Raw genomic sequence first — 16,698 nt, 5'->3', positions numbered from 1 at the left:
TTGTGGCTAAGGATCCTACTCTGTTGGGCCCCTGAGCAAGGCCCTTAACCCCAACTGCTCCAGGGGTGCTGTACAATGGCTGTCCCTGTGCTCTGACCCCAAGCTTCTCTCCCTGTCTGTGTCTCATGGAGAGCAAGCTGGGGTATGTGAAAAGATGAATTCCTAATGCAGGAGATTGTATAGGGTTAATAAAGTGATGTTATGTTAAAAAACCTAGCCTAGCATTGGTAACTAGCATAACATTGGTTAGCTGTTTTTTCTATGATCTCAAAGATTCAAGTCAAAATAAATGCAGATGAATTACCCATAGCAGATGAATTATGATTTATCATCCCCATTGTAAGATGGACTGTTTCCTGCTGGGACTTCAAAAAGAGATTGAATAAATGTAATGGTGGAGAGGCTATAAATTAGTTTAATACAGCTGTGAGCAGTCATATGCTGAGCTGCTACTGTATGTCAAACCTAATAAAAACAATGTTACAAAAAATACATTTTGTTAGCACTATTTTAGGCATGTTTTTGCTAGTAGAAGATAACAGGTGAAGGGTATGTTTAGGGAGTAGTGATATACCATACTGATTCAAAAACAATGTTACAAAAATACATTTGTTAGCACTATTTTAGTTATTTTAGGCATGTTTTGCTAGAAGAAGTCAAAACTACTGAACTGCATTGTGTTTCTATGAAATACCTTAACATTATCCAAATGTTCATAGAGCATTAACAAGAATGGTCATCTCAAACATCTCAGCTTAAATACATTATGTCTCACTGTTGCTTTCCGGATGAAATCATCTGTGAAATCATGTGTTGTTTCCCTCATGTTCTCTAGCTTTTCTGAGGTTGGAGAATGAACATTCAGCGTGAATGAACATTCTGTGCAAAACAACACAGGTGCAGTCAGAAGGATTCTTATAACTCTACAATATTCTGTCATGATAGTGTACAAATGTTTATTCTCTAATGCTATTAAAAATGACACAATGTTTTCTACTCTGGAGACTTTTGTACATGTCACTGTGTACATTCAAGCTGGTCTTCAGCCTTGTCACTAACAATTGCAATCTTATAAATTTGTGTCAGATGGTCTCTTTATCTGACTCAGACCTTAACCCAAGACTAATCATGATGTAATTGAAAAGCTTTGTTGAGTAGTTTTTTATATATATATCCGCCTCGGTAATATACTGTATATATATATTGAGCAGCAGGATGTTGTTTCTTTTAAACTTTTCAGACTGGCTGGATTCGTTGAAAAGTATGAGGGATAAGAAGTTCTGGATAGACAGATTTTTTGCATTAAATTGTGTGCAATAAAATTAAGGAGTATATAGTTTATACACAGAGCATACAGACTCTTCATGTTTGACCCTTCCTTATACATCAGACATTAACACCACTGACATCATTGTCCATCGACAATTTTGCAGCAGCGCAGCCTTCACTCTGATAAACAGTGTATTAGCGTGAATGAGAGGCATCTTACTGAACCCCAGAAATATTCAGCAACTGAAACATTATCTTTAATGGTCCTTAAACAAATGAATACTTACTTGAATACTCTTTGTAGCTGTGTTTTAAGTTTGGGAACATCCCCAGCATATAAATGAAGCAGCTGTACAAAAGGGGTCAATGTAAGGTCATTTCTTATGATGCTAAAACCTGCAATGATGATCTTTAGCGAAGAAAATTTCGTAAGCTGTATATCACTTTCTTTGCCTGCCAACATAAGACTGCCAACATGTTTTTCCATTGCCAAGGCATTATGAATTTTAACTATTTCATAGAAACCTTATAATGCTTTCTTCCATGAGCAAAACCCACAAAAGCTGCTAATGATTCTTTATCTTTACTTATAGATACCAGTGGATTCCAGCAATCAGATTTTTTTCCTGCACAGAGCGGAAAACATTATCTTTAGCTATGACTATCAGTCTGTTCCATATAACTGAAGGGTCTATGGATCGTGACTTCATCAAACTCAAACACAAATGAATCAGAAAGAGCATTACTGTTAAATAAAAACTTATCAAACCCAAAACTGTCATTACTGAAATGCTCATTGAATTACTTTACCATTTGTTCATTATCTGTCACCACAGTAATGAGTCACACAGTAAATGAGTGGAAAATTTTTTGAAGTGACTTACAAAATCTCAGGATTGTGTAAGAGGTCGGAGAATTGATGTTTGTAACAGCTCACTTTGGAGCTTCTAATGGCTTGTGCGTTATTATTTCTAATTTGTCTGCAAAAAAATGATCAATGGGACTCATAGAGGTTCTACCATTTCACCAAACTAGATTATTTTTCTTAATTATAACTGAAAGCTCAGGAGTTTAACCAAAGAGTAATACAATTGAATTCTAAATTTCATAACTGGTCCATACTAACAATAACAGTTCAACAGCACTCTAAATGCAATATTTGATTAAGGAACAAGTAATAGGTTTATTACATACTGAAATTGAGAAGAAAGAAAACAACGTTTCGGCTGTGGAGCCATCTTCTTCTTCACCCGAAGAAGGCTCCACAGCGGAAACATTGTGTTTTCTTTCTTCTCTTTCAGCCTGGAATAAACCTATTACTTGTTCCTTTGCAGCCTACGCATGCTGATGCTGCTACCCACCTGAATTATTTGATTAAGACGTGTGTAGATCCTAGTAAAAATTGCTGCTAGCAGATGATATACTTGCTTTCTGTAGTGTAAGTAAGAGCAGGAAATTAAAATCCCAAACTTATTATTTTAATCAAGCTATCCTATCTGCCAAAGACAGAAGTTCAAACCAAAGTAAACAGTGTAAGTGAAGTGCAAAATGCAGAAAGTGCAAAGTTTCATATCTTCAGTGCTACGAAATTTCAAATGAAACAGATCATATAGTCCTAATCTGGAGGACTGGAGCCACTTATGTTTTTCTGCTGACACTGGTAAATTACTTTTACAGTATAAATTAAGCAGCCAAAAAAGAGGGTGTGGCAGGAAGAAACCAGGCGGGGCTGGAAACACAAATTTCAGCCAGTAACCACAGAATTTACCAAAAAAGGTAGAAACAGTGCAGCCTATGCATGCTGACGCAGCTACCCACCTGAACTACATTAAGATAATGTTCTGTTAACCAGTGCCCCTTGTAATTAAATAATAAATTAGTCACAACTGCTTTACAAGAGAAATTAAGGGATGACAGAAGAGGTTGTGGCATGAAGAAATTGGGTGGGGCTGGAAGCAAAAAGTTCACCAATAATCACAGACGTTACCAAAAAAGGTAGAAAAAGTATTGGGATCCAGTGTTCCAGCACTGTATAAATAATGTAGAAACAGAAGTACCTGAACAACCACCTGAGGGACCTGGAACAACATTTGGAAGAAGCTGTCAGGAGCTCAGAATTGTGAGTGATCCTTTTAATAAGATAAGAGCATTAATGTTAGAGATTATAGCATGTAACCTTTCAATTGCAATTGACTCGTGTGGGGGCCTGATCCCTGAGGTGACTGCTGCCTTTTCACTGGGGGAACTTGGTTGTTAGACTTTCTGCCTGGTGTCCTGCTGGGTTTTAGTTGGACCATGTAAGAAAAGACTAAATTAGATTGATTAAATGAGTATACTCTATGATTTGAAATGACAATATATAGATAAAACTTCATTGCATTTGCAGTACATTTTCAAATTTCTGTATACTGCAAACATGCTTGACAATAGTCTCATTATTTTGGTATATTTTGTTGATACAACCAGCTATATCCAAGATAAATTATATTTGCTAATGGTCCACTGAAACAATTAATTCATTTAAAAACAAATGCTTGCTACAGTAAACAGCTATATTCAACAGTGACTGAGACACTCCAAGCAATCATCATTAAACTAGATTTCATAGGTGTGGACCATAGCATAAAAACAGGAACAAATATACTGAGAAAAGAAATTGAGATCAAGACAGACAGGAAGGACAGTCATCCTCCTCCTCTTCATTAAAAGTATGAGAGCTGCCTTAAACCGGATTCTCTTCAGGTAATCTGAATGCTGTGATACTACCAGATATTGAGCTTCAATATATAGGAGAGCTTGCTGTCTGATGAATCTGGAAATTTCCCTTGTTGTGGAGTCCAGAAAATGAAAACGTTTCTCCTATTAAGTGTCTTTCTGCAGAATGAGTAAATTGGTTCTTATTCATTACTGATTCTGCACTTTGTATGTCTATTGAAGGTAGGGCTCTGATAGTCACTGACTTGCAAATATGTATATATAGTAGTGAAACGTTTGTGTTGTATAGCTGTGTTATTTCTCATAATAAATGTTTGTTTGCTCAGTCTTAGTATTGGCTAATCACTCTTTTATTACAGCTCACCACAGGATATAGAAGAAGTATGTTGTGTAATGCTCAGTAATCCCTAAGGGGTGAAATTATTAATATTTATAATTTGCTTGTATATCAAGTTGTAATCAATAGCTGATATTTATACTAATTTAATAATTTTATCACACACCATATTTGTAACACTATTATTCCAGGCATGTGTCTGATAAAGTTTCATTCAAGAAAGTAATCAAATATGCCCTTGTCTGTTGATTACATGAATGCTGAATTAACATTGTATAGTATTGGTATAAACTTGGTATCAAGATGATGATTATGGGAAAAATATTTGGACAGGAGAATCTTTGATATGTTTGAAAATCCTATAGATTTTTCTTATATTTATATTCTATATATTTTCGGGAGAAGCTGTGAGATTTTCCTAGTTAATAAGTGAGCACATTAAGTCATTGTTTGACACATTTCAGTAATATTTATCACCTTAAAAATGTCCACGAATGAGAAACGAATGTATCTCTTTGTGAATGACAATAAGAAGTTTACCTTTCCATCACCGCAAGAGGATGGGATAAATGATCTATGGAAACATGGAAATAGTATTGTCTCCCAGGTCTATGGGAAAACTAGTTGCAGGAGTATCATGTGTTCACCTGATAGAAGATAGATAGTTCACCTATCAAAGAAGGACCTCCTGCTGAAAGAGATGGCTGGGGATATTTCCACAGAAAAGCATAGTCTTGTCTTAATTCCTGTAGGTTTGAAGTCTGCTACTATCACACCTGTTACAAATTGTGGCTAAGACTTACAGGTACTTGAAATCTACCATCCTATTACTAATTTGCATTTTTTTTTGCAAAAAACTCTATAATGAGTGCTGACAGCTCAATCATCTAATGGATAATGTATCTGTTTCAACAATCACTTATTCCTCCCTTTTTCTAGCAGAAGATTTTCTGCTCAGTTCCACCTTAATCTGCTACCACAACATGGCGGTAAGACCAGCTAATGTTTTCTTCTGTTTCACTTGTTTACAAATTACTATTCCCTTCTTCTAAAGTATCTCTTGACGTAAAATGCTTTGTGATGGAATTTCAAAAATTGAAGTATGTTCACCTTGTAATCACTTTTTTGAGCATAGCAATGATTGATTAGGTTTCTTTACAACAACTCCGTGTAGCAGCAGCAGCTTCAGCCACTACATGGGCTCTATGGCCTCCTGCTTAGGAGAGTATGAAAGTTAATGTTAGATGTTTTTTTCTATTACAATAAAAAAATGTCATAAACTGTTACTTTTCAATATTATGCTGAAAGTTTGAAAATGTCAAAATGTATAATTGAATATTGACTGAATATATATGAAATAACCCTCTCCAAATGGGTGTTTTACAATCTCATAATTTTTCCCTGTTGTAACATTTATGACATCATAATAATAATTGTTAGTTAAACAGAAGTAGCCAGAGACAGGAAAGGAGCTAGTTAATCATGTAGTTACTCCTGGAGTAGTTGTGAGAGTTCTCCTGCTTTTTGTGCTTGGCTATAAATGCATCTTACATCTGGCAACCCATTGAAGCTAAGCAGGTGTGAGTCTGGTCAGTACTTGGATGAGAGATCTCCTGGGAAAAACTAAGGTTGCTGCTGGAAGAGGTGTGGGTGGGGCCAGCAGGGGGTGCTCATTCTTAGTGGGTCCTGATGCCCCAGTATAGTGACAGGGACACTATAAAATAAAAAGATGCTGTCCTTTGGATGAGATGTAAAATTGAGGTCCTGACTCTCTGTGGTCAATAAAAATCCCACGGCGTTTCTCGAAAAGAGTATGGGTTGTGACCTATCATGGCCTCCTAATAATCCCCATCTATGAATTGTCTTCATCACTCTGTTCTCCTCCCTACTGGTAACTGTTGTGTGGTGAGTGTTCTGGCACACTATGACTACTGTCGCATCATCCAGGTGGGTGCTCCACATTGATGGTGGTGAAGGAGAGTCCCCATTATCTGTAAAGAGCTTTGAGTGTCCAGAAAAGCGCCTTATAAGTATAAGCAATTATTATCATTATTATTATTATAAAGTGGGCTTTGCAGTATTATTCTCTGGAAAGGAAGTTTATCTTGGTCACAGATCATGCCCCATTCACCTGGAAGAAGGCAAATAAATGCCTGAATGGGGTTTTGGTTCATAGTGTTCCAGCCCTGCAAGTTTGATGCACTCGACAGGGGCTGGTTGTCTGTACGGCAATGCTAATGCTATTTCCAAAATCCACAGCCTCAGATATAGGTTCCAGGAGAGAGCATTAGGGTTGTCATGCAGCCAAACATATACAGTATCTGAGCAGATATAGGTTCATTCTGTGAGAAATGGGTGAGCACTGGTTATAAAGGAGCAGTCTCAGAGTAGCATCCATAGCTTAAACATAAACGAGAGGGCTCAAGTGTCATGGAGTGGACTTGAGTTTGTATTGCTGGCAGTGCTTCTCCAGCACATTCAATGGGTCTGTTCCTATTAACTGTTCTACACTATCAGTTCACATTGCCTGTTCTAATTAGAGTCTTCAGGTTCATGTCTGTTTTCCTCTCTTTGACTAACATTTTCTAAGTGGCTTGGGTAAGTTCCTTTCTGGCGCACAATTCACCAATAGAAAGGCAAATTGGAAGTTTTGGAAATTTTAAGATGAAACCCCAAACCTATTTTCTTGCAACCACTTCTGTACTGTCATCTACAAATATTATGATTTGTATAATAATATTATACAAACCTATTATGTCATCTACAAATTACACTATTTTATTAACCATGCCAGAATCTATATCATTGATATAAATTAGAAAGAGTATTGGCCCTAATTATATCCATGTGGTACTCCACTGATTACATCCCACCACCTTATGCGAGTGACCATTCACACCTTATTTATACTCACATTTGTTTTCTATTAATCACTTCTCAATCCAAGCACATGCCTGACATTTAATTACCTGTATTTTGACACTGATATTTAAATCCTTTACACATCTATTTAATTGATTCATTTTGATCATTATACCATGAGTTTTGGTTGAAACTCAAAGATGACGACCAGTTTGAAGAAAGTAAATGAAATTTTCAGTTGACAGAAAATTAAGAAACTGAATTTTTTTTATCTGTTTAGAATATAGATCAGACAACTCTATAGTATTACAGGATATTCTTAATGAACTGACAGCTATGGGGGATCTCCAGATGTGCTGATGGATATCACTCCAGCAATGTTTAGAGGTCACTTTTCAGGTAAGGCAGTGTGTTAGTAGGATGCATCATTTCAGGTCTTCTTTCCTTAATGTACACCTGTGTGTGTTATGGTGACAGGAACTAAAATTGACGAATGCAGTCCTGAAAGATGGCAGCATCATCAAAATCAAAGGGAATATATCCGAAGATGCTGACAGGTATGTCACTGTTTTGTATTTGTTTTATTTAATATCCAGGTCTGAGGGAGAATCTCCCTGATATCTCAACATTAACAGCAGGCAACATCAATTTGTAAATTACCTTCTTATATAATTCCAGAGAATTTTACATGGTTATTTCACATTTCCATTGCATTTTGAATCACCTCCTAAAGCTCTGCTTTATGATTGTTACCATTCCTTCACTGGATTACCATAAATAATCATAGTTAAGTGTTGAGATTTAGCCTGCAAATTCCTCGTGTGAGATTATCATTGCTTGGGAGATCAGAGTAAGAACTACAGTGAAATATAAGGGAATGGGAAGATGTGTTTTTGGAATTGGCAATAGAGAGAAACATATTGCCCCATAAATAGGGATTTACCCACACTAATGTTATCCTCAGATTCAGTATTAACCTGGGGAGTGATCCACAGAACCTGGCATTTCACTTCAACCCCCGTTTCCAAGACAACCCTGATGGAGGTGTAATTGTCTGCAACTCAATGTCAAAAGGGAGCTGGCAAGCAGAAGGCGTTATTCCAGTTTTCCCCTTCATAAAGGGAACTGACACTGAGGTAAGAGCCAGAGATAAATCAAGTTCTATGTATCATCAGTGTCTCTTTCAAGCCCCTGTTTCAGTTTTTGTCTTTTGTTTGCTACCTCTGTCTTTATCTCACTCTTTGCAGGTCAGTGAAGCCTATGTTTGAGGTGTTACCCACCTCTCTCACCTATCCTAGACATGCCCACTTTTACATCACTGTGAGCACAGGCCATCATGGCAACCCCTACAACAAGTATTTAAGAAAGTTTACTAAAAGCGATGGTTGTTCGGCCCACCTAGTCAGTCTGTTAGGTAGTCAGTAGCTAAGTGACTCCAAGAGTTTACTCAGCTGTTTCTTCTAAGAAGCCAGGGTATCAGCTTTGATAAATAACTTCCTTAAATTGCTATTATGGGGGCTTATTAGTATTAGTAGTTGAGCCAATGTAAATATTATTGAAATACAATCTGATGTTTGCTTTTATAGCAGTAATATCTAACTCACATATGCTATGTTATAAGTTACAAGTTATAACACATGATGTGGTGTTATGCGTGGTGTGTGCAGTGTGAAGGTGGAGCCCTTGCAACCATAGCTGAAGGGATTGAGTAGGAGTGAGCCACAGGTGTGGTGTGGTTTAAGACTGTGCTGAACACTTCCCTGAGGGGGAGCGAGCAGGATTCAGTCCTGAGTTGACTACAGGTGAGAGAAAGGATGTGAGAGCTTAAATGGGTGATGTATTAACCCAGGTGGTTAGTCTCATCAGACCCTTGCTGTGATGACATAGAGTGAGGAGTGTGTAGGTGCTGAATGCCATCTTCCAGGTACACGTCTTTATCATGTTGGAACTCACAAACATTTGATTTGTTTTTGGAAGAGTTCTTTGGAGGACTAAACATTTCATTTTAAAGTTTTTTTTTTTTGTTTTGTTGTCTCTTATGTGGGCTGATGAAGTGCTTGACCTGCAACCTGGTGTGAAAAGGAAGGAAAATATTTTTTCTTTTGTTTTTCCCCAATAAACCTCTCACAGTAATAACAAATGTTCATGTTTTAATTAGAATTGCTGAAAAGTATTGCTGTTTTGTATTTGCTTGGTTCTTCCTCGCTTTCTTTGGTACTTTGGACTTCTGGACAACATTCTACCCAAGTATTTTCTCCCAATTTAGTTTTTTGGGGTCCTAGTCTCTAGGGAGATGGATTTAAGCAAATCAGGTGATGTCAAATCTCACTGTACCTAAATACTCAGTAAATATACTCAAAGTATTTAACTGTACCATGTAGCATAACATGTGATCATGAGAGCAAAGATAATTCACTAGGCAGTATTAGTAGTTCTGTGTTCAACACTTCCAGCAACAAGCACCTAATCTACTATAAAACCACGCACATTATTTTAAACACTGAAGAGAGCCCTGTTTACTTTAACTAAAGTTCGGAAATTCTGTTAACTTCTTTTTCTAAATGCAGTTTGAATGGAGTTCATTTTGTTACAATCAATTGTTCTTTAACTATATAACACTTTCTTTAATTTACAAAGAGCCCACACATATTCCTCAAAAATGCGGAACCAACTGATTGATCTCTCCTTTTTCCTCTGCAGTTAACTGTAAGAGTGAAGAGCGGTGTGTTTGAAGTGGAATGCCCTGAAAATGTGAAGGTGGAATTTCCTGACCGCTTGCATCTACCATCACTGACCTATGTCTTTATTTGTGGGAACTTCAATGTCACCTTCTTTGAGATCCATTAATCTCCTGGCAATTCAGTGGCCTGAACCTGTGATTTAAGTCCCTCTGCTACTTAATGTCTATACTACTGATTTGTGAACAGGATGTTATTTCTCAGCCAGGAAGGTTTTAGACGCAAGCTTGTTTGGAAACATCTGGGAAAACATTAAACTACTAAAACATCTCATGGAGTGTCAGCTTCTCCTGATATACTCTCAGTGATGATTCATGAGGTAGAGGAAATCCTAAATAAAAAGACACAGACAACAAACTGTGTTAAATGATTTTGTATAAATGGTAAAAAGCTACTGTAACTTTCTAGAGGCAGTCACATCTTGCTCACAGTTATTATAGCATCATTAACATGTGAAATTTAAACTTTTCAGTTTGTGTGTTTATAACTTGTCCTATTTCTATCTATTAAATATCCTGACAAAGCAGACACATGGAGATGAAAATGAGATGCTTTGAAAAGTTAGTCAGATCCTTACACAGTTTTCACATTTTGTTGATTTAAAACTTACTGCCATGATACTTTCAAGTAGAAATGAGTATTTATTATATGTGTAACGGTTTTTGGGGTTTCCACCCTTGCCGAACCTGCCCTGCCAGTTCATCCCTCACTGCCTGGACATGAACCCCGGTCTCTGGCGTCACACAACAGGGAACTTGCCAGCTGAGCTAAAGGAGAACTTCCTCAGCCCGGGCAACTGAGATCCCTGTTATACCCAGGGGCATATGCGTTACATATGCATAACCTACTCCTCACATTAAAGCAAAAAAAAAAGAAGAAAGCACTGTAGATAATTCATACGAAACAAAAATGGAAATGTCATTATGCCCTGAATATTTCACTCCTTGCTGTGGAAAAAATTAATTTAGTTGTACAAAATTACCTTAACCAGTGACAATACATTGAGTGGCCTCTATGTGTGTGCATTAATAGTGATTTTCTAAATGTCAGAATAAAGACACCTGTTTCTGCTGTTTCTGTGATATCCATTGGTCATGTAGTAAATTTCAAGAAAATAATCAACCATTAAGACCAAAGAACATTCAAATCACCTGAATAAAGTCACAGATTAGTAGAAAGGCATAAAAACATTTCAAAGAGCCCTAACACCTCTTTGAGTCTGGTGAAATAAATCATTAAGTGGAAGTAAATCATTAAGTGGAAGAAATTGATAATTAAGTGTATGAATGTGTAGCAGCAATGCTTATTAATAAGACAGAATTAAGTATTGCTGTGGTGCAGCCACAGAGAAGCTATTCATGTAGTTCTGATTTAGGGTGTTTTCTCTCAGGTAAGGAGCAGATCCCAAGTGGAGCCATGCTTGGTTATCATGATCAATGGTTTTTCCTGGCACCTATCTGTCTGTGAGATTCTTGAGAACATCTGGATTGCGGTCCTAGATGTCAGAGGTTATTGTGACTCATTTCTCACCTTGACCAACCAATCAGGAACCTGCAGGGTGTGGTAACCCCACGTGGGTCTGAAATGCCCGCTAAACTTTCGACCAATCACCACCTGTCTTGGTCCTGGTTTAAAAGACACTTTTCACACCCACAGAGACAATCATGTGACGGCCGGTGTTGTCTGTATAGGGACTGGAACCTTGTTTCAGCAAAGTGTCAGCCCGGGGAATGCCCCTACGTAAATTGCTAGCCAACACCAACGTGGACGCAGCAGAAATCTCACCACCTAATTCGTCTGACTCCGAGCTACACCCTGACTGGTTTGCAAGGAGCCAGAGGACGCCGGGACAACGCCTATCGAACGCCGCATCAATTGGCCACAGCCGCTAGCTGGTCCATATCTGGATAAGTAAACCTAAGGTTTATTTACTATTGAGTAGCTAATGTAGACTGATTAACGATAGTATAGCCGAACGGTATACTGAAGCATATTTTTGTATCTCTTTGTGTTTTGTATCTCTTCATGATTATATACCTTCGACTTTGATAATCCTCACAGTAAGATCTGCCACCTGTATCCAGGCAGACTGTTATATGTTTTATGCACAATTTATGTATTAATAAATGTATCTCGTTTATTAAATCCGTGTGTGTGCGTCATTGATCGACTGATTTTCTAAAAACCATAACGAACCACCTCGTGATTGCTGCTACAATTCATAAATTGTCCCATTAAATTCACAAAACCCCTACAAATGTATGGAATGGATAAAATTGCTCACATATAAACTTGAACTAAATACTTACTCCAAGAATATTTAAGATGAAGACATGAAAAGGATATACAAAGAGTTAACAATAGTTTCTAGTTTTACTTGAAAAAAGTATGCAGTGACAAGCCAGTTTACCAAATTTCCTTTCCTTTCTGTCTTCTGCAACACAGTTGGCTCATGCTCCAGTAATGTTCCTCAGTTCCAGATTGTAAATCTATTTGGAGAATATCATTTAGGCAAACAGATGCAGGCAATTTTTAGGAATTTTTAGGAAAGCTGGGAGTATCGCTATTCGATGCTACATTTCTGTTAAAGAGACACATCTCTGTTTCCATCTGCAGTCATCCAACATGCCCAACTGCATGTGGGTTATAAAAGCAAGTAAGCAGTACTGCAAATGTGGCAAAGTGTTTCGTGGTTAGATAAGAAAAAATTGAAATTTTTTGGGTTAGAAAGTGTTACATCTGATGTAAATCCAGCAGTGCATTGCTCTTTCAACACCATCCCTACTGTCAAGCATGGTGGTGGTAGCATTATGCTACAGTTCTGCTTCTGATCAACATAAAAACTGATAACTGCTATCCACAAGACATCACCAAGCAAATTGAGAGATCCTGAGTAAATCTGCCAAGAGGGGTGGACAGAAATTACATCAAACCTGTATATAAAGCTGGTACTTACCCGTGGCTGTTACTGCTGCTAATGGTGGTTATTTCAGCATATTTCAGTTTTATCTAACATTTACTGTAACTTAATTAACACTTAAAAATCTTTAGTCTGGGCATTGAAGTTTTGAATTAATATTAAGTTCAAAATAATGTATATACTGTACAACCTTTTGTAATTTCATAAAACTGGACACTATAGTCACAAAAGTCTGATTAATTGTTGAAGGCAATGTTTACATATGTATACTGTTATTTCCATTTTATTCATTTATTCAAGTTCTGAAGTTTTCAGTCAAACACAACTGAATCTGGAATTTATCGGAAAACAGTCTGTAATTATATTGTTTTAACACCTTATACATTATTCTTACTATTTCTACTTTGAAAGACAAAATATAGAATTCTACAAAACCCTGAAACAACAAATGACATTTTCTGCAGTTACAGGTAAAAAAAACTTACAAAGAACAGTCCATTTACAATGCAATGAGATTTACAATTGTAGAACAGGCTGACAATGAGGATACTCTGACTTATGATGTCACAAGGCTAAGGCAGTGCTGATGTCACTGCAGCACCTTCTATTGATGAGTAGCAACAGTTCCCACTAAAGTATAGTGACAAATTTGTAATATTAAGTGTTTAAAACACATAATACCACTACAGTCAAACTCCTCACTGGAGGCTAATGTGAAGTGGAAGCTTTTGCATGTTTGGGAGCACCTGATACATATAACACAAATTCTAAGGCATCATTCAATCACCACAATATAAACCTCGGTATTTATTACATTATCATCATACAGCTTCTCAACTAATGGACAAAGGGAGTTCACAGTCGTTCAAACAAATTGACACAATAGATGGGCGTATAAATAAATATTGTGAAAACCAGTGTGTAAGTGTGTAAAATACACATAAACCTTCATTATGAAACATTTGAATTTAAATACATTATTTCTTACCTGTTAAGAACCCCTTCAATCTGATTTCCAACAACTTCAGTGACTACTGTAACTGCCCTTGTTAAAGTCACTAATGATCTTATATTGACTTCTGATTTTGGTTCTCTTTATTTTTCTTGATCTCAGTGCTGCTTTTGACACTATTAACCATGATATTTTGCTTTATCATCTTCAGACTGTGTTTGGAATTTCTGACACTGCTCTTAAATGGTTCAAGTCTTACCTCAGTGATTGCTGTCACTTCGTCTCTCTTGGTAGATTTATCTCTGAAATTGTCTTGTGTTCTTCAGGGCTCTATTGTATGGTCTAAACTATAATTTCTATGCTGATGATCCTCAAATCTACATCCATATTAAACTTGATAGTGATATGGCTGTCTCTGTTCTCTCTAATTGCATCTCTGACAAAAACATTAATGACCTTAGACTTCCTTAACTGTGACAAGACTGAAGTCATGCTTATTGCCCCCCCCCACCCCATCAACTTTGTAAAGCCAATGCAGTATCCCTGTCTGTGGATGGTACTATACTTAAGCTTCAGTCAAAATTGAAAAACTAGGGGGTGATTCAGGCTTGACGTTTGACCCACGTGTTTTCAAAACATCATTCTTTCAACTCTATGTCCTATGTTATCGCTAACTGTTGCTGGAAAGCTGGTCAACATATTTGTCTTCTCTCTATTTGACTACTGTAATACCCAACTCACTGGGGTTTCTAAATCCTCATTGAACTAACTCCGCTATGTCCACAATTTGGCAGCCAGAATCCTGAACAGTTCTAGTGCAAGTGATCACATTACTCCTGTCCTGGAGTCCTTGCACTGCCTTCCTGTCAGGTTTCGTGTTGACTTCAAAATTGTCATGCTCACTTATAAGGCTCTGCATGGCTTGGCACCTCGGTACCTGTCTGAGTTATTGTCATCCTACTCCCCACCTTGCAACCTTCACTCTTCTAATTCTGTTCTTATTCTGTCCCCTAAGCCTGTCTACACTCTGGGTGACAGAGCCTCTTCCCATTATGCCCCAAAGCACCTTCCCTTACCTCTTTCAAATTTAAACTCAAAACCTTCTTTTTTAGAAGGCCCTTTACATAACTGGTTCTGTTATATACCCCTTTGCTATATGTGCCCCATGTCCCCATCTACTATCTTCTCCTATGGGCTGAGTATTGATTGCCTTGATTAGAATGGTGTAGGTGGTACAGTACATACTACAGTACACATCCGGCTTAGCATTTTATTATCAGCCATTCAATAGATTATCATTAATTCTTCACATCCTGTTGTGTTTTTACCACCTTTAGCTTTCTATTACAAATTTCCTAATTCATTCACATTTTATTGATTAAATATATTTTCCCAGCTATTTACGCGAAACACCTTGTCTGTAAATACTGTACCTAGCGTAACTTGTGAGTTGTATGTTTTGTTTTGTGTAGTGTAGTTTGTGTCTTGTCATTGTAATATATATTTGTTTAACCAAATGTGTCTGGATTATTACTCCTCGCACCAAAGCTGTGCCAGAGAGCAAAGAATTCACATGCCTCTTATTATAACATGTGGCTCGGGTATACTGATAGAAATCACTTAAAGTTGGGGGTTATGAATAATTATTTTACTTATTGACTAAACTGCTTGGTCAATTCCTGATTTTCACCATTTTCGTAACCCCCATTTGTAACAATACATGAACTGTCAATTTTTAGAAAAGAGATAGTTGGTCCATTCCGATGCCATTTATTTTTATATAGCACCTTTCACAACAAGGTTGCATCAAGGCACTTAACAAAGCAAGTGACCATACATGTTGTGAAATACAGAACAGAAAAGACCAGAAGACAGCGGATGAGAGGAACCAAAATCTCCTCAGTAATGAGAAAAACAAAACTCTAGGGGTCCAAGGTCAACTGGCTGCCCAACCCGGGCATGCTAACATTATACAATTAAAAAAAGGAATAAATAAATAAATAAATAAATAAATAAGGGTATTAATCCATCCACCATATCTTCTGTATGTCAGTATGCAGATCTCTGTAGACCAGCAAAATCCTCCTAAATGATAGCTATATCCACGATGTCCCTCTTGGATCCATGGCAGTGATGCAGCATCCAACTCAGATGGTGCCCAGCCTGGGTGCCATCTGGACATGTGGGGAGGAGAATAGGATTGTTTGGTCAGAACAGATGTATCTACCTGGTGGGCCAACACAACAGACTCACAATGACATTATGTGTGACAGCAGCACCAGCAGCCATGGTTGCAGCAGGTTATGATGTAAGGTGTGAGTAGGCTAGGCTGAAGTAATAGGTCTTCAGTCTTGATTTGAATACTGAGATTGACTCAGCATCCCAAATATGGGGTGGGAGACTGTTCCATAAACTAGGGGGCCCGTAACTAAAGGCTTTACCGCCAACTGTTTTTTTTATTAATGATTGGAATATGAAGGAGACCTGCATTCTGTGATCTAAATGGGCGACTTGGATTGTATACATTAATAAGTTCCATTAGATAGACAGGTGCCTGACCTCCGAGAGCCTTATAAGTAGAAATATTTTGAAGTCCGCCCTGTACCTGACAGGAAGCCAATGAAGAGGGCTAAGTATAGGGGTTATATGGTCGTACTTTCTGCTCCTAGGAACAATTCTAGCTGCTGCATTCTGAATTTGCTGTAAGGTGTTGAAAGAGTGGTGGGTGCTCCCTGATAATAGGGCATTGCAGTAGTCTAACCTGCTGTATACAAGAGCATGTATTAATTTCTCTGTGTCTTGAGTGGAGAGAAACTGCCTTAGTTTTGCAATATTTCTTAACTGTAGGAAGCATGTTTTTGATACTGTTTTATATTCTATTTTTGTTTCTGATGAGAAGTTTGCA

At 37.5% G+C, this 16,698-nt stretch overlaps 1 protein-coding gene across 2 annotated transcripts; it reads left to right on the top strand.

Annotated features, from left to right (window-relative positions):
* The first annotated feature begins 3,321 nt into the window (after positions 1-3,321).
* LOC148823680 (galectin-1-like) lies at positions 3,322-10,189 on the top strand. Of its 2 annotated transcripts, none has more exons than XM_088927992.1 (5): positions 3,322-3,388; positions 5,264-5,310; positions 7,661-7,740; positions 8,148-8,319; positions 9,884-10,189. In XM_088927992.1, exons 2-5 carry the CDS (start codon positions 5,305-5,307, stop codon positions 10,028-10,030), a joined length of 405 nt encoding a protein of 134 aa, XP_088784118.1. In that variant the 5' UTR covers positions 3,322-3,388; positions 5,264-5,304; the 3' UTR covers positions 10,031-10,189. The 2 variants fall into 2 exon arrangements, with proteins under 2 accessions (XP_088784118.1, XP_088784119.1); XM_088927993.1 differs by having other exon boundaries at positions 3,329-3,388; positions 5,261-5,310.
* Positions 10,190-16,698: the final 6,509 nt, after the last annotated feature.

Source organism: Atractosteus spatula, chromosome 11 (genome assembly GCF_055471065.1).
Source record: "Atractosteus spatula isolate fAtrSpa1 chromosome 11, fAtrSpa1.hap1, whole genome shotgun sequence".
NCBI lineage: Eukaryota > Metazoa > Chordata > Actinopteri > Semionotiformes > Lepisosteidae > Atractosteus > Atractosteus spatula.
The sequence above is the reverse complement of the archived record's forward strand: the minus strand, read 5'-3'. Positions and strand labels throughout refer to the sequence as shown.

What these genes read in the sequence shown, in the direction of transcription:
- LOC148823680 (XM_088927992.1), top strand. An exon ending in ATATCCGAAGATGCTGACAG is followed by an intron (nt 7,741 to 8,147) that starts GTATGTCACTGT and finishes TGTTATCCTCAG; the next exon opens with ATTCAGTATTAACCTGGGGA. An exon ending in TAAAGGGAACTGACACTGAG is followed by an intron (nt 8,320 to 9,883) that starts GTAAGAGCCAGA and finishes TTTCCTCTGCAG; the next exon opens with TTAACTGTAAGAGTGAAGAG.